General features: G+C 35.0%; 1 protein-coding gene across 1 annotated transcript in view; it reads left to right on the top strand.

Annotated features, from left to right (window-relative positions):
* HERC1 (HECT and RLD domain containing E3 ubiquitin protein ligase family member 1) overlaps nucleotides 1–22,253 on the top strand; it is a 202,244-nt gene that overhangs the window by 95,112 nt on the left and 84,879 nt on the right. Inside the window, exons 22-31 of the mRNA XM_073211953.1 lie at nucleotides 1,706–1,877; nucleotides 4,203–4,515; nucleotides 4,982–5,102; nucleotides 9,973–10,024; nucleotides 16,599–16,867; nucleotides 17,847–18,062; nucleotides 18,706–18,826; nucleotides 19,060–19,297; nucleotides 19,467–19,657; nucleotides 21,970–22,125. Coding sequence (XP_073068054.1) covers nucleotides 1,706–1,877; nucleotides 4,203–4,515; nucleotides 4,982–5,102; nucleotides 9,973–10,024; nucleotides 16,599–16,867; nucleotides 17,847–18,062; nucleotides 18,706–18,826; nucleotides 19,060–19,297; nucleotides 19,467–19,657; nucleotides 21,970–22,125 — 1,849 coding nt within the window. The remainder of the gene's footprint in view (nucleotides 1–1,705; nucleotides 1,878–4,202; nucleotides 4,516–4,981; nucleotides 5,103–9,972; nucleotides 10,025–16,598; nucleotides 16,868–17,846; nucleotides 18,063–18,705; nucleotides 18,827–19,059; nucleotides 19,298–19,466; nucleotides 19,658–21,969; nucleotides 22,126–22,253) is intronic.

Below are 22,253 nucleotides of genomic sequence, written 5' to 3'. Positions count from 1 at the left end.
TAAGAAAGTTTGTGTGTTGTTAGGCTGTTTAATAATGACAAATTGAACTGTCCAGATCATATGAAATATTGTTTATTATGCTGATCAACATTTGGATTATCCTATTTAATTTAGGGTGCCATAATTTATGTGGGAAATTAACAGACTACCTTGGATTGGTGACAGGTCTGAAAATTATCTTATGCAAGAACTAGAAAGTGTCAAAGATATTTAGCTTAAAGATGTGAAAACAAAGGGGAGTCACACGATAGCTGCCTTAAAAATATTCTAAGAGCATCCATGTAGGAGAGGAAATTTGTTCCTTGTTGCTACAGAGGATACAGGTAGGATCAAAGGGTAGTATTGAATGGAGACTCATTGCTGAATATACAGAAAAAAGCCTTCTAATGATTAAATATAGAAGCTGGATATAAGGAAACTTATTAGCTGAAAAAAGCCTTCTAATAATTAAATATAGAAGCTGAATATAAGGAATATATTAACTGAATATAAGGAAAAAGCCTTTTAATGATTAAAGTTGTCCACTACTGGAGGTAAAGATTCAAATATTTTATTAAGAATGTTTCACAAGTAATTCTTGCAACAAAAATGAGTTGATTTCTAAAGTGCTTGGTAATCCTAATAATATGATCCTATAAGTATAAGCCTGGATAATATATCACCTTCAGAAATTTTTTCTTGTAAACTTCATACATTAGATGCTTTGCACACCGGTAATCAGATCTTAGATATTTAAAAACCAAACTCCTTATCTACATTTGTATTATTCTTTTGGTACATACTGATTTAATATTTGTGGATCTGTTTATTAGTAACTTTGAAAATCCATGAAATGTATTAATTTGCAATTTTGTTGAGGCTCAATTTTGAAATTCACATATGGGGCTAAATGACTTACTTGTTGTGAGTCTGACTGACTTCTCAGTATCACTATCTCTGTGAAATAGTTAAGTTTCAGGAACCACAAAATTTTTATTATGCATTTGAAGATATCATTAAAATTTTTCACTTGTGCTTTATACTAAAATTTGTGGGGGAAATGATACACTGGTATGGTATTTGTGACTCTCTCAGCACCTGTTGTAAGGACTCTTTCCTCTGGATGACCTCTAGGTAGCATAACTGTGGGAAATAAAATTAACACTGTCCTTACCAGATTTCTAATTTTTGGTTTCTTCAGGGGCAAAGAAAAGAAAAAAATTAGAAACAGTACTGTTTGTATAACTGAAACTTGCTAAGAGGGTAGAACTTAAATGTTCTCACCAAAAAAGATATTAAAAAATGACACTTTAAATTCAAATTATTAAGTATTTATTTAGAATAATAACATACACTACTTGAGGGAGATGGAATGGAGTCAAAATTCATTTTCTTTACCTTTTATGCTTGGTGTCATACTCAGCGTTTAAATTGCAGCTTTGTAGGAGTTTATAGCTGAAGAGCATTTAAATTGTGAATCGGTTCATAACATGACATTTTAATCAAAATATTGAGTAGAGAGCATATATAGGTGTGTATATTTTGTGTACATATGTTCTAATCTTTTGAAATTTATCCAGTGCATCTTCTATGGTTTTACAGTAAAATTCATGTTTTATAATTGGTATTAAGCAGTATTTTCCATGATAAAAAGTCAAGGTTTTTAATGAAGTTTTTCAGAGTTTTTGAAGACTATATTCAGTGTAACTCTGAACATTTCTTGAAGATATCAGAAAACCAAGATTCTGCAGATATTGACCCTCAAGAGCATTCATTCACCCGAACGATTGATGAAGAAGCTGAAATGGAGGAACAGGCTGAGCGTGACCGGGAAGATGGACATCCGGAACCAGAGGATGACGAGGAAGAACGGGAACATGAAGTGATGACAGCTGGCAGTGAGTACACCCTTCTTACTTCACAGATACACCCCATGTCATTCTTTTGGTAGGGAACTGACTGGAGATGAGAAAGGCAAGAGTTCCTGTACGGTTTTCTAAAAGGATCTGATAGTCTGGGTGATCCGAATTTCATTCTAGGTGATCAATTTCATAGCTAATGTTTCAGCTTTTACAATTATGCCAGTTCCATTTTTGAAGCTATTGCATTGCATGTTTTGGGCTGAAAATTTCTGGAAGCAGGCTTTGGGAACAGTACCTGTTCCACTGAGTCTCAGGCATAAAATGACACCCGTGACCCATTGGATAAGGTCATTCAGAGTATATTTTCTAGGAGGGTACTAGGTTGCCCATTGGCCTGGCTGACCTCTGTGTGGTAAGGAAGAGAATCCTTTTCTATGATTAATAGGAGAGCCCAAATATTTTCCATTATAAATTTGACACACTGATTACAATGCTGTTTTCAGTAGGGAGTGAGAATTCACATGCGATTTCTGTTGTCTGGGTGATTAACACTTTTCATACTTTTACTTTCCAAGGCTAAAGATAGTTTTTAAAAATAATCATTTTGATGTTTAAAGAGGAATATCAAAGTTTTTTAAACATGTTTTTATCTTTTGAATGATTTGGTTATTTCAAGTTAAAGTGTGTATTTGCTTTGTAGCCTAAAACATTATGGCTAGCTATGAATTTGGTATTGGGATTGTCTATCTGTCAATCATCTGACACTTTATTATCAGTTTATTTGTGTTCTGCATACTTCTAAAAATGACTTCAAGGTGGCTCAAAACAAGACCAAAAACTGTTAAAACAAGAGGGTAAAGTTAAGGTCCAGATGGAGAAAGGGGGATTGGAAATGGGGAGGGAGAATAATAATGTTAAAAAAAAACTAGGCTGAAGGAGTTTTTTGCAGTTGAACTTAAAACTTAATTTAGAAACTCCTAAAAGCAAAGGTCAAAGGGGAAAACACTGTAACAAGTATAATCATCAATTACAGTAAAAGAAAGCATAATAGTTATCTAGGCAGTAATGATTGTTAAACTACCTACCATTTTTTACACTGTTCATATGCTGGACCTGGTTCAGTGCTTCTATGTAGATTAAATCATAATCCTTGCAACAATCTTATGAAATGAGTTCTAGTATTACTCTACTGAAAATGGACAAAGGTTTAAGGAGGCAAAACTGTGTGCCACTGTTAGTAGCAGCTGGAATTAGAATCAGGTCTTCCCAGTTCCAGTGACCATTCTCTAAATTCCTTAAGCTGATTTCCAGCCCTGGACTTGGAATTCATTGCTTTAATTTTTATAGAAATAAGGGACTTTCAACAGCTTACTGAAAGTATAGTAATTCTATAAAATATACAGATCTATTTTTAAAGTTTATACTTTTATATTAACAGATGAATTTAGTATTTTACTAACTTTTCTGCCTGGGTTCCCCATGAAGAATTCTATCTTCACTCCAAATCTGAGCAAACAATTGTTTTCCTCTTGTAAAGTATCTACCTTGTTAGGTACGTCAAAAACTTACTAAACCCATTGACTTTTAACACTTGTTAACTGGGAAGGGCTGTCATCAGACATTCCTGGTGATGCCATTTGACTCTGGAGGCAGTCTTGGCCATAGATTATAACTACATGCTGTTTCAGTAAATACCTCTAGTGGTTGTGTTTATTTACTGTGTTCAAGATATAGCAAAGTGTAAGTATTAGTAATTAATAGGGACTTTGGAAGGGGAAAGGGAGTTTTTCATTATGACTAATGCAACTTAAATTTCACTTCTTTCTTTTGTAATTTGACATTTTTCATACCAAGGTCGTGAGCATTCCAGAAATAGCCAATTATTTTGATCTAACCCTATTGTTCTCAAACTTCAGTGGACTTCAGAATCAGCTGGTGGGCTTGTTAAAACACAGTTTGCTGGCTCCCTGCTTAGAGCTTCTGAATCAGAAGGCCTGGGATGGCTCCAGTAATATTCATTTCTAATAAGTGCCCATATGATACTAGTGCTGCTGGTCTGGGACCACACTTTGAAAACCACTGATCTAACTCATTAATAAAAGTATAGAAATAGAATAAACCAAATCTGAATTCCATAAAGGCATGAGTATTTCCTATTGTAATTTTTATGAAAAATTTAGTATTTTACGTGTATTTTTAATGATTTTAATTTAGTTACTATGTTGTATTTAATGTCTAAAAAATATTTTTTCCCTCTTTCAGTAAGTTTTTGGTCCAAACTTTTTGACTATTTTTATTGTTATTTTCTTTGCTCTTCTCTCCCCATGTGTTAAGACCTTGTTTTTGTGTTGCATGTTACAGAAATCTTTCAGTGTTTCCTCTCAGCCCGTGAAGTAGCTCGTAGCCGGGATCGAGATAGAATGAACAGTGGGGCAGGGTCTGGGGCTCGAGCTGATGATCCACCCCCTCAGTCTCAGCAAGAGCGAAGGGTCAGCACAGACCTTCCTGAGGGTCAGGATGTGTACACTGCTGCCTGCAACTCCGTGATCCATCGGTGTGCCCTGTTAATATTAGGAGTAAGTCCTGTGATTGATGAGCTTCAGAAGCGAAGGGAAGAAGGACAGTTGCAACAGCCTTCAGCAAGTACCTCTGAAGGGGGTGGACTTATGACCAGGTGGGACTAACTAGAAATTTAAAACACTACTCTCCTCCCTTGTTACTTTATGCATTGAAATGGTTTATTCTCAAAGTTATGGTATTCTTCTGAGATTAATACAGACATGGAGGAGGAAATACAAATTGACTAGCATGAATTTAAAATAATGTAAAGAGTGATACTGATTCAGTTTGGAATGTAAGCTTCTGATTAAATGATGCAGCACAAGTTTTCATACATATAAACAACAGTAGTTGAGAAACATGAAGTTACTTGCATCTCTCTGTAATGTACTGGCATGCAAATTGTTTTGATGTAATTGAGAAGGGCTTTGTGCTTAGATGAAAAGAGGAATTCCCATCGACAGACGTTAATTACTTCTCACTGTGTGTGTGTGTATTATCTCTATGCTGCTAGTTCCATTCAATTTTATGTTCACTAACAGTCCCAAATTGAAAAACTTTTCTTTGTGCATGTGAGACAGGAGTGAAAGTCTTACTGCAGAGAGCCGGCTAGTCCACGCAAGTCCAAATTATAGACTGATCAAATCGAGGAGTGAATCTGATTTGTCTCAGCCTGAATCAGATGAAGAGGGTTATGCACTGGTAGGTATAACTAGATTCAGTAAAGAAGGATTTTTGTTTTCAAGATGTAGATACATAAGGCTTTGGTTAGGGTAAATATACATTTGCTTTAAACATAAAAACCTTCTAAAAAGAACTCTTAAGAGAAATGAGATAACTATATTGTATAGATATTTACCACCTATATGTTAATGACTCTCAGAATTCTATCTTTAGCTCTGACTTCTTCCTAAACTCCAAATTCATACATCTGACTCCTTGATAGGTGTTCCACCCAAACATGTCAGGTTACCCCTGTCTTAACCTATCCAAAAATAAACTTGTCTTTCCCCCCCACCTTTTTCTCTCATTTTCCCTGTCTTAGTAGGTGGTACTATTAACTACCCAGCCACAAGATTTCGGTTTGTCCTTGACTCCACTTTTTCTTATTTCCTGGTCCCTGCAACCCTTGTTGCACAATCCAGTTAATCAAGTCTTGAACATTTTACCATTAATATGTTTCTAATGTGTTCTCTCTATCCCTCCTGCCACTGCTCTGTTTCAAACTTTCCTTCTGTTTTGCCTGGACTAGTACAGAAGCCTCCAGATTGGTTCCCTACCTCTTGTCTTGAGTCTATGTCCTACATTTCACTAGAATAATATATGTAATACAAAAGTCTTTATATTTTGTGTACTGAAAATCTTCTAGTACCTTTCAGTTAATTATCAAAAAAAGCCTCATGCCCTGGACTGCAGGCATTTAAGGTAAAATTCTAACAAGTGAAATGCCGATTTATGTATCAGAAGCTGGAAGTAAGATGTGCTATAGGGTGACAGATAAAATAAATCATAGAGTGAAAACTTTCTAAAAGATTGCTTTTATTTGAGTAGCTTTGGACTTGGAGTCGATAGCTGCGTTTTTATTTTGGCTATTCCTCTGCCTTGTGTGTGAATCTTACATGTGCTACAAGATCTCTCTGGGCCTAGTGTCCCATTGTGTATTGTGAGGATAGTAGTGCCCATTCTATTTATGGCAATGTGGTAGACTTGGTTTTTAGCCCTGATCTACTGCTGAAGAGCTGTGAGACCTTGATCATGTTATATGACAGCTCAAACAGAAACAGTGGTTTTTTTGGACTGAGTGATCTACAAGCTCCATTTTACCTCTGAAAGCCCGCTATTGTGTGAATTGAGATAATGGGTATGAAAATATTTTTGGAAAATATAAAGTGTTATATAAACAAAAATTTACTGATTAAAAGAAACTTCTAAGCATAAAAGATTCCTTTTCTGTGGAAAGCTGGACAGTGTCTTCAAACAAGTTTCATTTTATCATGATGTTTTTTCTTTTCCTTTTATTCTTCGTTCCCATTGGTGTCTTCACACTTCCAGTTCATGTTCCTAGTCTTGCAGTCTATTGAGATTCCTTTCTGTCCATTTATTTTTCCAATCTGACCAGTCTCATTATCTAGTCTCCCAAATCTGTGTTAATTTTATAACATACATCATGTCACTTCTTTACTCAGAACCTCCAGTGACTTCAGTTTTTCTAAGAGTAGATGCCTAAGTCCTTACAGAGACCTGCAACAAGACTGCGTACATATCCCAGCTCCACTATCTCTCTGAGTTCCTCTTCTCCTACTCTCCTGGATGACTCCTGCTACATTGGCCTCTTGGCTTTTCCATGAATCTACCGGACAACTTCCCCTTAGAGCCTTTCTTTACATGGCTGTTTCCTCTGACTGGAATACTGTTGTCTGCATGGCTCGTTCCCTCATTTTAAGCCTTCGTTCTGATGTTATCTTTCAGTGAGGCCTGCCCTAACTACTCTATTTAAAATTGCAATTTACCCTCCTTTTCATGTATTTGCTCCCTGCCTGCCTTGCATTGCTCTGTGTTTTTCTAATTTTCCACAGCACCTAACATAATTTACTTATTTATTATCTTTATCAGTTTCTGTTAGCCTGCAGTAGCGTATAAGTGACTTGAGGACAGAACTTTTTGCTCTTTTATTCACTGCTGTATCCCAAGCACTTATAGTGCCCAGCACATAGTAGGCAGTCAGTAAATATTTTTTGAATGAATGAATGACTGTCTAATTTATTTTGGTAAAATTTCTGTGCCCATTCCATCCTTTCTACCCTTTATTTTAGTCCCTTCTTACCTTTGCCTGGACTAGCATTTCTGACATTGATCTCCCTACCTTCTCTAGTCCCTCCCCTGAGACACTGCTCCCAGAGTTAGAGCTCTGAAAACAGCAACATACATCTACTCGTCGTGCTCAGAAAACTCAGTGACTGTACTGCCTACCCAGGAATCAAAGATTCTGAAAAATGTTGCCTGCCTATTTTTAGAGCCAGTTTTCCCTTGTGATAGTCTACATTTTGCCCCTAGGAGTCATTATGCCAGACCCCAAACATACCTCTTGAGCCTCTTCTTAAGTATTGTTGCCTTAAATGTTCTTCTCCTGGGTACTGTTGATGAAGTCCTGTCTCTCAAGTACTGGCTAAGAGAGCTTTCCCAAGATCAGTTTACTCAGTGACTGTTATTTCCATGGCAGTTTGTTAGTACCTCTAATGAAACGTTAATGGTTTGTCTCATGTTGGACTTATTTATGTATTATTAGTATTTCTTTCCACTAGACCTCTTAGAAGATCTAGGTTTTTTTTTAATGCCCCTGGTTATCTCCTACAATATGCTTTACATACTGTAAATGATCATAAATCATTTGAACTGAAATGAAAAGAAGAGATAAGGATAGATGTAGTTAAAGTGGCATACTTTTTGGAAACGAACAATGAAATCTGACCTAGTCACAATACGCTTAAGACCAACTATTTACTCTTAGGGCAAGACACTTAATCTTTGTGAGCCCCAGCTTCTTTGTCTTTGAAACAGGGAATAATATTACCTGTTACACTTGCCACAGAGGGGTTGTTGTGACAAGCAAGTTTGGTTATACAATTTAAAACATTTTGAAAATTATGTTTTCAAAACTAATGAGAAGACAGGTCAGTGGAAGTGGGTTGAGCCTGGATTTAATTGCCAAGATTGTTCATTTATTATCTACAGAATTTTAAAAAGATTAATAAACACATTTTTGAAAAATACTGACTCTCTATCATCTTTCCTTTTGAAATACTTAGTGTCGTAAAAGGTGGAAAAGACAAGAACTTAGAGCAGATTCTCCTGCAGATGAGGGGAGCCCTGGGCTGAATCTTCAGCTTCGGAGAGCCTATTACAGATGAGGAGGAGTAAACAAACACTGGAGGCAGTTTGAGTTTTTCCAGCTAAAATTCATTACCCTTCTGTCTGAGGACACTTAGGATTTCTGTTCATATCCTTGATATCTAGTAGTACTTCGTTTATCCTGAATTGTTAGTAAATGAAATGCTTTCTTAAAATAACTGAAGGTAGCCAGCTTAATGCTAAATCTTTCTTTTAACCTTTTTTCATAAAGAGTTTTATATGATATATTATCCACTTTGTCTCAGTAAACATAGAAACCTAAGTATAAACAATTAAGACAACTATTTGATTGACAGTCGTCATACATCAACATTTCTCACTGCACTGTCTTAATCTATTCCTTAATCCCCTCATTTCACAAGGAATTTGGTTTAGTGTACAAAAATTAGTACTTTGTAAAAGGATAAATTAGGTGAAAAAATTAGGGCTGAAAGAAGCTTAAAGAAGAAAATAAAGCCCTGGGTAGGGTTTGTACACCTCAGCACATACCCTGTGATGCTCTCCCAGAGGTGGGCCACCAAACAGGAAAACTATAATGAGTTCCATGATTTAGTGTCTAAAAGATAAAAACAAATGAGGTTGTTCAAGGGAAACATATTTTTGGTTCTGAGGCCAGAAGATAAATAGCTTCCATGAGCCTTCATGGCAAAGATACTGTGGGATAAAAATGTGTTACTGCATGACACAGTGGTATCTTCATGAGCTGTTTTAACAACCATTTGGTATTTTGTCCAGCACCAAATAGACTGAGAATATACTTATTTCTGGTGTGTGTGTGTTTAAGACAAAATTTTTTTTGTCCACATTGTGGGTACATGTGTCTATATGTATGACCAAGCAAAGATTTTCACCGATGACATTTCCTAAACAGATGTATTTTGTCACTTCTGCAACCTTTCTTCTTTGCCACTAATTTTTTTATTGTGTGATAGAGAACAATTGAAATTGCTAAGACCATAATGCCAAGCCTATGCATGAAGTTAAGTCATCTGTTGTTTTTATGGTTGGCTGTATATATGAACAGAGTAGACAGTTGTCTACACCACTGCCTACCCCTACCCCATAAATTTCCTTTCTTCCTGGAAGCCTTCACTGTTTTATTAAACTGTCTGCACTTTCATCCATTTGAGATTTCTTCATTTAATAGATTTTTAGAAACATCTTAAAATCTTTGAAAAAGCTCCTGGGACTTATTTTTTTATTATTGTAGCATCATCAAGATTCTCTTCCTCTAAACACCTAGCCAAGGCTAATGACAGTTTTGAAAAGAATGAAAAGTACGGGTAGAGCAAGTAGTAATTTTGGAAAGTAGAACTTTGCTGCAGGGGCTTTGTAATAAGATCATACTGTGTTTAGAAGATGAAAGACAAAGATGCCAAAGAAGAAAGGCGACAACAAAGAAAAACTGTCTGCTACTTTACAATATAAATTAATGTACACTTTGTCTTAGTGTTTTAGTATCTCAGAGTTATTTGCCTGGAGGCTTTCTTATGGGTGTTTTCAGTAGGGTTTTGGAAAGTTTTTGTTAGTCTGACTTGACTGGTGATTAAATAGGCACATTGCTATAATTATATTGATATTTTTATTCTAATACTCTATTAAATCTTAATCTTAAAATACTTCTTACAACTAAAATGTATTATTTATTTTTAACTTTAAATAGAGTGGAAGACGAAATGTTGATTTGGATTTGGCATCATCTCATAGAAAGAGAGGTAAGTATTAAGAAATAACTGGTTAAATTAAGTAGCTGTTTTTGTATCTGATATCTAGATCTGATTGTCATTGAAACATTATTGCAAAAAAATTGAGAAACATTTTGTTAGAAGATTTAAAGAGAAGATCATTCCCTTTAAAATATGCATGCACCCTTTCAAAATTTGAGACTGTCTAGTAGTTAATCAGTTATTTCTCATTGTTATGGGTTTTTACTTTTTGAAAGTCCTATAAACCCCAGAAGCAGTGCTTTACACTGTTATTTACAGTTGCTATAGTTTAATTAAGTGGTATTACAGGATGTGATTTTCACCCACTTTTTACTACATATACACTTTCAAACTGAAAGTTCCTAGTTTTTTTCCCCCCTCTTTGCCTCCTAGGATAAAGCATATAAGAGATGCACTGACAATTTCTTTAAATTTCCCCATGAAGGACAATTTTAGAATGCCATCAAGAGTTAAGCTCTTTTGGGTAACTGCTGAACTACTGTGTTGTATACTTAAAACCAGTATAAGATTGTATATCAACTATATGTCAATTAAAAAAAAAGAGTTAAGCTCACTTGTTATAGTTAACACTTGGTTATGTGTACAAACCAATGGAAAGAGCCACAGTTTTAGATATTATAAATCCAGGGATAAGTAAAAACTCTCCAAGTATTCTCTGTTAACTGACACCTTTATACCTTTATTAAACTCATTTATACTGTGGTTGTAAAAATGTGAAATGTTAAAAAAAAATTGCTGCTAATGGCAGTTTTCAAAAAGCCTGTGGGGGACAAAAATTTTCCATGATATCAAGTCTTTTATATGACAGAATAAAATCCTTCTCTTGATAGCTTCCTTGGCAGGATGTTAGGTTCCCCCCATAGGGAAAAACAGATCCATGGGAAAACTGAGGAATGAGGCGAAGAAATACACATACAATTTTTTCATTTTTGTGTTTGTAACTTAGAAGGAATGTTCTATGGAATAAAGTACAGCAGTATTTTATACTGTAATTATGCTGAAATATTAGGAATAATAAGAACTGGAGCTGGTGCTTTTTTTGTTGAAAAGTCTTTTGAGGCTATAACATATCAAAGCTGTTGGGCTTCTAAAAAAATTATAAGGTATTTGTGATATCAAAGAAGTTAAATGATGTTTGGTATAATATGTAGTATATATTTTTAAGTTTTCTAATACATTGAAAATTGGTAATTCATGTGCCATAATTAGCCAGAATATCCTTTTCCTTAACCACTTGACTTAGGAATTAAATAAAATTTTTGGAACAGATTTACCTTCCTAATTAGCTCAGGTGAATATTGTTGCTAAAATTTGTTATATTAATAAATGCATATCATTTGGTGCTAGAAACAAGATGACTCCAAACTTATTGAGTAGCAGCATTAAGGGATCTAACCTGTAGTGTAAGAACTTCTACTATACTCATTATATTTGTAAGTGATGATCCATTGGCTAAAATTATTCTTTTCTCTCAAATGTTTATCAATGCTTGTGGAAATACGAATGAGTTCAGTCTGCTAACCACATCAGCATGTGCAAAGTAATCCATGGAATAAGACAAAGTGGCATCTTTACCTTTGAATTAAGAATTTTAGTACAAATTACTTAGGAAGAGTTATTTTTGTTAATTTTGTTCACAGATAAACCACCTTCTCCAAAAAGCTCAAGTTAGTACCAAAATCTATTAAATATAACTTTATTTTGTTGAAAACAGAAAAGTAAACACAGGATCTCCTGGGAAAAGATTTTTTTTTTTCATTAATTTACCCATTTAGGAAGTTACAGTAAGCAGGCAAACTAGTTAGGGAAATTTCATGATATCACTTAATATGGTACCAGTTTATTCTAGTGATAATTACATTTTAATGTTCCCAGAGAAAATTTTTGGTAATGGCTTTGTTCCTAGGAATAGATAACAAAAAAACAGACAATATTATTTTAGGAAGGGCAGCAAAAATAAAGTTTTCAATCTCATGAATCCTAGAGTTTGTGGATAAGCAATGAAAATATGCACTTAATAGTTTCATTTATTTTATTATAATGGATTTCCTCCAAAACAAATTAACTTTGAAAATACTTTTAGGAAATTGTATTTTGAAAGGAAATTTTTAAAAATCATATCTTTCTCTCTGCTCACAGTGGGGTTTTTTGTTTGTTCTGTTTTGCTTTTAAATGATAGTAAAATAAACCACCTTATTTTTTCCTTATTTATTGTCAATATGGACCACATGCCAAAAGCCAGAATATACCTATTTTTAGTTGGACAAATGAACCTACCAAGTCTGAGTACTGTTTGGGGCCAGAACTGTGTTCTGATTCTGACTTGAGCTATGAAGGACAAGCAGATGTCTAGCCAAGTAGAATTCTTAATATATGCTTGTTATCCCTTTATAATATTTTGATACATAAATGTAAACTTTCTTCCCTCACATAGCTTTTGCTTTTATTAGTCTCAGGTGATCCTGAGTAATTAAAAGCCTACTAAGAGAGATTACAGATAAGTGTTTAAATTATGTTTACTGAATATAAGTGGATGTATCAGTGACAGTTAATGGTTGTATATACATTTCAGTTGTTCTTATTATGCCTCAAAAGACTACTCCTGGAGAGGGCCTGGGGCCTGTAATTCCACTGTTGGCTTGGGGATACTAGGATTTGTGCTGTTGAACCATGATTGTTTCTTTTCCACTTACTCCAGTTAATGTTCCACAGTTGGTCTGAGCTCTTGGTCAAAGAAAGCAAATATGGTAGGAAGGGGTAGTAGAGCAGAGTGAGCAAATAAATTTAGTTTAGTCAACTTACTCAGCTCTTTAGAGGCATCAAAGTCAAATTCTAAAACCAAAAATGTCATCAGTTACTTTAAAAAGAGATAGATGAAACATTTCTGCTTAGTACCTCAGAGGTATTATGAAATTTGTATTTTATAAACTGTTTATTCCATATACCAGGCATTGTTCTAATAACCTTAAATATATTAGTTAGCTTGTTTAATTCTCCTAATAGACAATCAGAATTCTTATCAAAACTTGTTAAATGTGTTGATATTTTGGTACTTTGATAAATACTTTAAAGATTTACTGTAGTTGTGCAGCACTGAGCTCTTCCTTCACTGAGCGATGATATCTTTTTGCAGATATCTTTAGTTCTCATATTTAAGTTGAAGTTGATATAGTGAAAAAATGGTGGGGATACCAAAGTAACAATTTAAGAAGGAACATCAGAAATCTTAATAGTTAGGATACTGTTTGGCTTGACATCCCCTTCCAAAGTCTTTAAATACAGTGTTAGGGTTTTATTGCTAAAATAATGCTGAAAACATTTATCAACGTGTGTGTTTCATGGTATAACATGTATTGGGTGAAATGCTGTTTTATCTGTGCATTTCAAATTAGATTATACAAAGAAGAACAAATGTAAATGCTGTCTTTTGTATCAAATTTCTCCTTTTGTCTTCTGATTCTTGTGTGGTAGTGTATTTACTCCTTTTTGGCCAGTTGAGCCCCAGAAAAAAGAAGAGCTTCAAGCAAGTACATGATGGCATGTTTAATTTTTTTCCCCTTTTAGCTTGCCTACATATTTTATGGTTTATAAAGTATGTATTGCAGCTCTGCCATGTTCATATTGAAAATTCCATTTAAGAACCGAAGTTGTAAGGACAAGTAAACAATCTCAAAGATTTCTTGTCGGACTTTATTTTTACAGTAGGTGACTTTGAATTAATATTAACTAAGAATTGGGCTTAGCCAAAACTACTGTATAGAAGCTTTTGATATGCTTTTCCGACAGTTCCTGCATTCAGATAAAACAATATAGAACAAACCAAAGTTATCAGGTTGTTAATAATTTTTTTATGAATTTAAGTTCTTTCATCTTTCATTTCCATGCTATTTTTATGTTTCAAAGTATTTTTGATGTCAGCCTAAATATTTTGGTTATAATTATTTATTTTAATGCTCTCAGATAGCATACTTGTTCTTATATTTTATTACTGCAGTGTTTTGTTTGCGTCATGCATCTGATAAGTTGCATGCTTTAAATTAGGGGTCAGCAAACTATGGCTAATGGGTCAAATCTGGCCTTCCATAGTTCTTTTGTAAATAAGGTTTTCTTGAAACATAGTATCAGTCGTTAGTTTATGTATTCGGTATGGCAGCTTTCACACTATAACAGCAGAGTTGTTGCAACAGAGGTCTTCATGACCCACCAAACCTGAAATATTTACTATCTGGCTCTTAACAGAAAAAGTTTGCTGACCTGTGCTTTCAGTTGCAGACAGGATTTAATTTTGGGGTTGGCCAGCCATTCCATACAATATTTTGAACTACGTATTGAGGCAATTCACTGTTTGTAGATTCTTCACAATTGAGCCTTTTTGTAGGCAGGCAATTGAAACTTCCAGAAATCAGTGATTTGTGAGTTGATCAAAAACTGAAATATGTAAGATGACCTTCTATAAATTTAAGGAATAGTGTTATTAATTTAGTAGATAAATTTCCTTGAGTCTCTATTTCCTCAGTTAAAGAAATTGGGCTAAATGATTTTTAAGGTCTCTTTTTATCTCTGTGGCTCTAGCACTAGCTCATTGCACATTTTATTTTCATTTTGAAAAGTAATTTATAAGTATTGGTAAACAGAAGAACTTTTTATTCTAAAATTTTATTACTCAACAAACAAGCTTAGTGCAAAGAGACAGGAACTATAGTAGGTTAAGGCAAAATTCAGATTCTGAATTTGGGTTGTGTAAGCAAATGGAAACTGATTCTTTTTTTGCTTTAGCCCCTGCATTATTCTTTAAATACCATTTTAAATGTAATACAGTATGTATCCATGACATTATTCTTTGGATTTTTATTCTTTTCATGAAAAAAATACTCACTATAATTTGGGGAAATTTTCAGATTGGTTATTTTTCATTTTCAGTAAAACTGAAAATTTGGCATTTTTTAATCTTAAAAAATCTTGCTAAAACAAGAAAGGCAGATAAACCATATATTCCTTGCCATTCTAAATTTAGTAGACTGCATGTAAGTTATTTCATAGTTACTTTATGATGTAGCTGCCTGTTATAAATTACTGTGTCTGATTTTCAAGTCCTGGGGTTTTACTGACAACAATATAATAATTAAAAACAAGTTACTTAATCAATGTTGTGTTAGTTTGTTTACTCTGTAGGCATTAGTGTTTAAGTAGTTCTCTTCCCAAATCTTTTCCATATTGTTATGTAACAAATATAATTTTTGTAATACATATTTTACACAAATGAACCATGGCTACATGCAGTAATAAATGAATATTAACAATATGATATTGATGAAGAGTATGTGCAAAAAGATTTCTAGAAATGATACTTCTTTATAAAATCAACAACAACTAAAACCAAACATTATTTGTTTTGGAAATACATATAAGATAAAACAATATTTAACAGTAATAAAAGTAAAGGAATAATAAATCCAAGCTTAGGGATAATGAAAGCTTTAGGTAGGAGGATACAGGGAGAGATGGGTTGGAGGAGAAACAGATAGATATATAGATACAAGTTACTGTCAGTTTTCTAGTTCTTGTGTTCACAGGTGTTATAGACATAAATGCAAAATCAGGCTATTCATGGACCAATGATGAGAGTGTATCAGGAGCCAAGGATTATGATTAATTTGTGTGCCTGAGATCAATTAAATTAAAAAAGTCAAAAATTGTAGCAGTTGGCCATTTATATATTTATTTAAAGTTAATAGTGGTGTATGATTTGGACAGTTGCTTTGTTCAAGCATGTTAACATTTTTGCTGTCTAATACAAATATTTTAGTCTAGAAAATACCCAGTTGCAAACCTAATGGTATTATATTTAGCAAGTATTGTGATACCAGTTGGTAACATTTTACAGTATAGAGAACATTTTACAGTAAATCTTACATATTCTTGTCTGTGAAACTTTGCTTCCTCTATATAGGAGTTTCACAACCTGCAATAAATATGCATATGACACAGTGAAAGTGTTCCTTATATTAATGAAACCCAAAGGGTGATGTTTATATCTCCTTTTTGTGTAAGTTTACTTGCCCTTCTGATTCATTTTTTGGTAATGTTTCATTGCAGATATGTAGACACTTTGTGCGTCTTCACTTATTCTTTGCAATGATTATGTTAAATTAGATGAAGTTCCATTACTAGTAGGTCTTACCAGCAGTGTCCTAAATGTCTAGTTCCTTTCTGTTCATAAATGATGGTCTGGTTTAATACTGCAGAGCATTTTAAGCGAAGCATTTTGAGAGCAGCTTCTGCCTTTCTTTTTCTTGTGGCAGCGTGTTGCTAAAGCGCTTACAGAGACACTGGTCCATCAAACAGGGCTTTCCTTTTATTTTCTCATATTGCTCTACTTTTTGTTTGTTCGTTGTTTTTACCAAAGCATTTTGCTCAAATTCACGTAATGCATGCATGTATTCAAACATGAGTATCCATTTTTCACCAGTTGGTATGGTAGCAGCACTTAGTCCTCATATAGTTTCAGAATTTATGCTCTAGTTGGTTGTCATTGATGCAGGTTTGTTCTGTTTGTATGTAGGTCCTATGCACAGTCAATTGGAATCCCTGAGTGACTCTTGGGCTCGCCTGAAACATAGCAGAGACTGGTTGTGCAACTCCTCTTACTCCTTTGAGTCTGATTTTGATCTTACCAAGTCTTTGGGAGTTCACACTTTGACTGAAAATGTTCTAAGTTTTGTGAGTGGAGATGTGGGGAATGCCCCAGGTTTTAAAGAGCCAGAGGAAAGTATGTCTACCAGTCCCCAGGCCTCTATCATTGCAATGGAACAGCAGCAGTTAAGGGCAGAAGTAAGTCTTTGATGTTTTACTCCTTGTGAATGACTACTGAAATGTAAAATGAACCACTGAATGTACAATTGTAGGAAACTTGCTTTTCTTCTACTCCTTCACTTTCCCTATTCTCTACCTCAGCTATTTGATGCCACTATCTTAATTAAAACAGCATGATATTTTGTTTGAAGTGGACAAAAGTGCGTTTTTAATTGCTATCTCTTAGGGTAAGATACTCTAATCATAAATCTTCCCTTGTCTCCTAGAAACTAGAGTGAGAGTGGCTGGTGACCATATGGATCTGATTCTCAGAGCCTCCATTTTTTGACCCATTTGTCTCCATTTAAAAAGGACTAGATTAGATCACCACAGTAATGATGAATGCTGGAATTAGCAGAATATTAAGGAGACAGGAGGTCTGCATAGCCTCCAAGTACCTCCCTCAAAATATTTATTCATTATTATGGTTTTAACATGTCCACAGATTCTCTGATACTCTTCTCTCCAGGAGGTGGAGTTTAATTTTCCTTCTCTTGAAAGTAAGCTAGACTTGGTGACTCAGTAGATTTAGAGTTACAAACCATCACAGAGATCTCATAAGCATCACAATAGCTCTGTGAGTAGGTCAGATAAAGTACTATTAGCCTCATTTTACACAGGAAGAAATTTAAGACTAGGGAAGTTAAGTGAGTTTACTAAGGCCCCACAGTAGGTGGAAGACTCTGGCCTTGAAACAAAATCTCCTACATCCAAATCTACTGCTTTTCCCAATGTACTCTGTAGCCTGTTTTATGCTGAAGTATGCTTATAGAATTTTTAGAGATACTTTGATTATAAAAGTGATGATACAATAAATGTTTATCTTAACAGAATAGATTCCTAAGAAATGTCACAATTTTCTGTGTGCCAAGTAATACATTGTCTGTGACATAAAGCGTTCTTTTGTGTCTCAGTTTAGTGAAGAACTCTAAAATATGTTTATTTTACTTTCTCCAAGCTTCGTTTAGAGGCACTTCACCAGATCCTCGTTCTATTGTCTGGGATGGAGGAGAAAGGTAGCATCTCTCTCGCAGGAAGCAGGTCGACCTCAGGCTTTCAGTCATCCACACTGCTCACATCTGTGCGGCTACAGTTTCTAGCAGGGTGTTTTGGTTTAGGCACTGTTGGACATGCAGGAGCCAAAGGAGAGAGTGGCCGATTACATCACTATCAGGTGGGTGACAGCTGTCATGAGTATGACACCTTGCAGTATATTCATATTTCAACCATCTTTTTACAAAACCGATTTAATAATGCAAAACTTTTTGGTGTTTAAGGTTTAAAAACATGAAGATTAAGGTTTAAAAATATAAAGACTTTTAAATGACTCTTAAAGATATCTCATTGGTAGTTTCCTGAGTAATGGCAGTCTAGTAGGGATTAGGTGAGCCATGGTCCTGTTCTATTTTTAAATTCTTTGGTGTCTCAATTTTATTAACCCTTTACCAAATTGGATAGAAACAGATCCAAGTTGGCATATGAATTGGTGTTTGTGAGAATGGGTTTCATGTATTTACATTTTAGATTTGATCATTTTTCTAGTTTCTCTGAAAAAAAATTTTTTTAAGTGTTGTTTATTTCTTCCATATTTAGAGAGGAAATTTTGCCTTGTGGGAAAGAGGAAAGGTTAAATAAAATCAAGAATTATCAAGCATTTAAAAATAAACTTACTATAAAATTTTTATATACTGAAATATGTTAAATAATTAAAAACCATCCTAGGGCTCTAGCATAGACTAGGGATAAAATTCTTTTACTTTTATTTGGTAGGAAGTGTTTTTCTTGCTGATAGAAAAATAAATATTTGTGTAATTCAGGATGGGATCAGAGCAGCCAAGAGAAGTATTCAGATTGAAATCCAGGTGGCTGTGCATAAGATTTACCAGCAGTTGTCTGCTACCCTGGAGAGAGCCCTGCAGGCAAACAAACATCACATTGGTGAGTAACTGCCTTCTAAGAACAAGATGCAAGTTACATTTTTACCTGTGGTTATGCTAGATAGTTAACATTCATTATCTAATATTTAAATTAGTAGATCAACTTATAGGTAAAGAATAAATATTTGAAAGTCTACTAGTGTCCCATATTACTGCTTATGTTTTGGAATATGATTCCTTAAGTGCTTTGTTTACATCAAGGAAGTTTCTCAACTGTCTTTTTTGTTTTTTCAGAAGCCCAGCAACGTCTCCTCTTGGTTACAGTTTTCGCCCTGAGTGTTCACTATCAACCAGTCGATGTTTCTTTGGCAATTTCCACCGGTCTGCTAAATGTGTTATCACAGTTATGTGGCACAGACACCATGCTAGGACAGCCCCTGCAGTTGTTGCCAAAAACAGGTGTTTCCCAGCTGAGCACAGCTTTAAAAGTGGCTAGTACAAGATTGCTCCAGATCCTAGCCATCACCACAGGGTGAGCATTGGAGCATTGTAGTAGTAGATGCTTTGGTAGAACCATGTGGGGCCTGGTCTTTCCACATTTTAGTAATTTGCATTTCCCCCTGATCTCCTTTATGTGTTTAAGCACAACGTTTGCCCTTCTGTGTTGTTAGCACTTACTTTTTTCCTGTTATTTCATGTAGGACCTATGCTGATAAACTGAGCCCCAAGGTAGTTCAATCCTTGTTGGATCTACTCTGTAGTCAGTTGAAGAATTTGTTGTCCCAAGCTGGTGGATTGCTTATGGCCTCTTTTGGAGAAGGGGAAGAAGAGGGTGAAGAAGAAGAAAAAAAAGTTGATTCCAGTGGAGAAACTGAGAAGAGAGATTTCAGAGGTATAAGCCTTTCTCTCTTCATTATTTACAAACATTTATTGAGTCTGCACTGTGTCCATATCATTAGAATATGGGCTTCTTTCTGTTGTGAGGCATGAAAGGATTTTTATTTATTCATTTGGAAACCTCTTTTCTCTCCAAATATGTATGATTTAGATGAGCTGATTAAACTGCCTGTCCTTAGAGTTGGTTATCCCTCATGTGGAGCCATGCTGCTCACTGTTTAGGTTTAGCTGCACCTTGGTTGTCCTGGCTCTAGAACCTAGAGGTCTGCACCTCCCTCAGTGTTCAGTACTCAGCAAGTTTTGGAGCAAGGAAGACTAAAGTACAGTTACTTATCAGCCTTTAGGTCCCCAAGAAAACTGGATCCATCCATATCCAGTGAAGAAAGAAATAGTTCTGTGAATGAATCTCAGCAGTTATAATAGCAGGCTGAATTTATGTCCATTCCCCTCAGGTCATCTTAGAAGTCCATTGCCTTCTCTTTATGATGATGGCTGGGAGTGAGACTGATGCTACTCAGTGGTGGCCAGGCATTCAGAGGCAGGCTGCCCAGGTATTAATAATCCCACAAACCCTCTAAAATAGTTAACTGAGAGTAAGGTGTGCCCTTCATTTCAAACATAGTGTTGATACTGAAACAAAAACCGTATTATCAAGATGTATCAACCAGCTTTATATTTAAGGTCTCTAGTCTTCAATTAATTTAGTGTCTTGTTACAGAGATATTTGCTAGGAGTGAGGTGGGGAGGAGACAGGATAGAGGCCTCATAAAATGTATTTTCCTGGGGATCTCTACCAAGAGAGAAGGTTTCAGGGAAGAGGTAGATTTTGAACTGGATTTTGGAGGAATGTTTAGAAACAAGGTTGGAGTTGAGACATGTGGGTACCCAAAGCAGGCAATAATTTTATATTTTTCAAACTAATATTATAAAAAAATGTTTACTTACTAACATTTTGGTAAAGAAGAGATAAGTACTATGTTAGAGGAAATGTCGAGGAGTTCTTAGCTTTTTCTTTAATTGTCCCTAGCAGTCAATTTCTGTCATAGACTTGCACACTGTCTCAGCAAAACAGAAGTGTTCCAGTTAGATAGATGTCTATGAAGATAGATTACTAGCCACCTAAGCATGCCCTTTGGCAGGGGGTCTCCCCTCCACCACAGTGACTTGTCTATGTATTCCCTACTAGACAAGCCAAAATCTCCTTGCAGGGAGGGCTGTATATATACCTGTCTCTAAATTGTTATTATTTTCCATGTTTTAGTGTCCCTTAAAGATTCAAATTCTGGGCAGCTGCCCCACTGGCACACTTCTTCCCACTGGCTTTGAGTAGGACTTTGCCAGGCTAAGGAGATATGAAAGTTGTGGGATGATAAGAGAACATGGTGTGTTACAGAAAGAGCAGATAGTTGTCTGACTTCAAAATGTACAGGGTGAAGGGAAACCATGAGAGGGAAACAAGAGAGGGTGGTGCTGATGCTGGTGGAAAAACTGGGAAGACTGTTTTAGAGCAAGTTTGTGTAAAAGATCTTATACATAGAATTTGAGCTCAGGCAAACCATACTCAGGCCTACAAATGTGTTACTTTGTACAATCTGAATGTATAATACAAAGTCTGTTCTAGGGATATGATTCTTAATTTGATTGGGGTAAGGAAAGATTATGTACTTTTTTGAAAATGTGATCCAAGTTGTGAACTCTTACTGGTCAAATATATACACACAGTATTTTTCATACAATTTTAAGGGATTTACAGACCACCTCCTTCAAATTCTGTCCAGTAGAACTCTAGATTTGGGTAGAGAATTGTTGCTTTTTAAAATAGCAGTAGGGGAAGACAGTGTAGCACAGAGAAGGCAAATAGTGACTCTTTGGCATCTTACTATATTGTTGGGCAGTGAGTGCAATGGGGTATGGGGGAAACACGATAACATGGGTGAATGTAGTAACTATACTGTTTTTTTATGTGAAACCTTCATAAGAGTATATATCAATAATACCTTAAAAACAAATAAAATAAATAAAATAGCAGTAAAATAAAAACAATGTGTAAAAATAAAACCAAGTACATTTACTTTATTCTAGCAGGCTCATTATTATTGTACATAGATGTAAAAGACATTTTAGATATGGCTTTATTTTCTGACCTTTCCTCCATTCTGTTATTTTAAGTTTAAAATCTAGCAGATGACAACTTAGATTTTGGATTTGTTTTGTGCTTATTGTAATCTAAATGTAAGTTATTTGATATAAGACTGTTTCTTCTTGGCTTTTGGCTTTACATATAAACTTCTTCTCTTTACTCTTCAGCTGCTCTGAGGAAGCAACATGCAGCCGAGCTGCATCTGGGGGATTTTTTAGTTTTTCTTCGCCGAGTTGTATCTTCAAAAGCAATTCAGTCAAAAATGGCTTCTCCAAAGTGGACAGAGGTGCTTCTAAATATAGCATCTCAGAAGTGTTCTTCAGGTATATCACCTTTGCCTTGTTTTAGAGTATTTGTATCTCCATCACGTGTTTAGTTCAGATAATGCCAGACTTCAACAACATTGGATACTTGATCTTAATTTCAAGATGTGACTTCCTTGTTTTCTGAG

The sequence above is a fragment of the Manis javanica genome, chromosome 8 (genome assembly GCF_040802235.1).
Source record: "Manis javanica isolate MJ-LG chromosome 8, MJ_LKY, whole genome shotgun sequence".
Classification (NCBI taxonomy): domain Eukaryota; kingdom Metazoa; phylum Chordata; class Mammalia; order Pholidota; family Manidae; genus Manis; species Manis javanica.
Note: the sequence above shows the minus strand (reverse complement) of the source record. Positions and strands in the feature narration are given on the sequence as shown.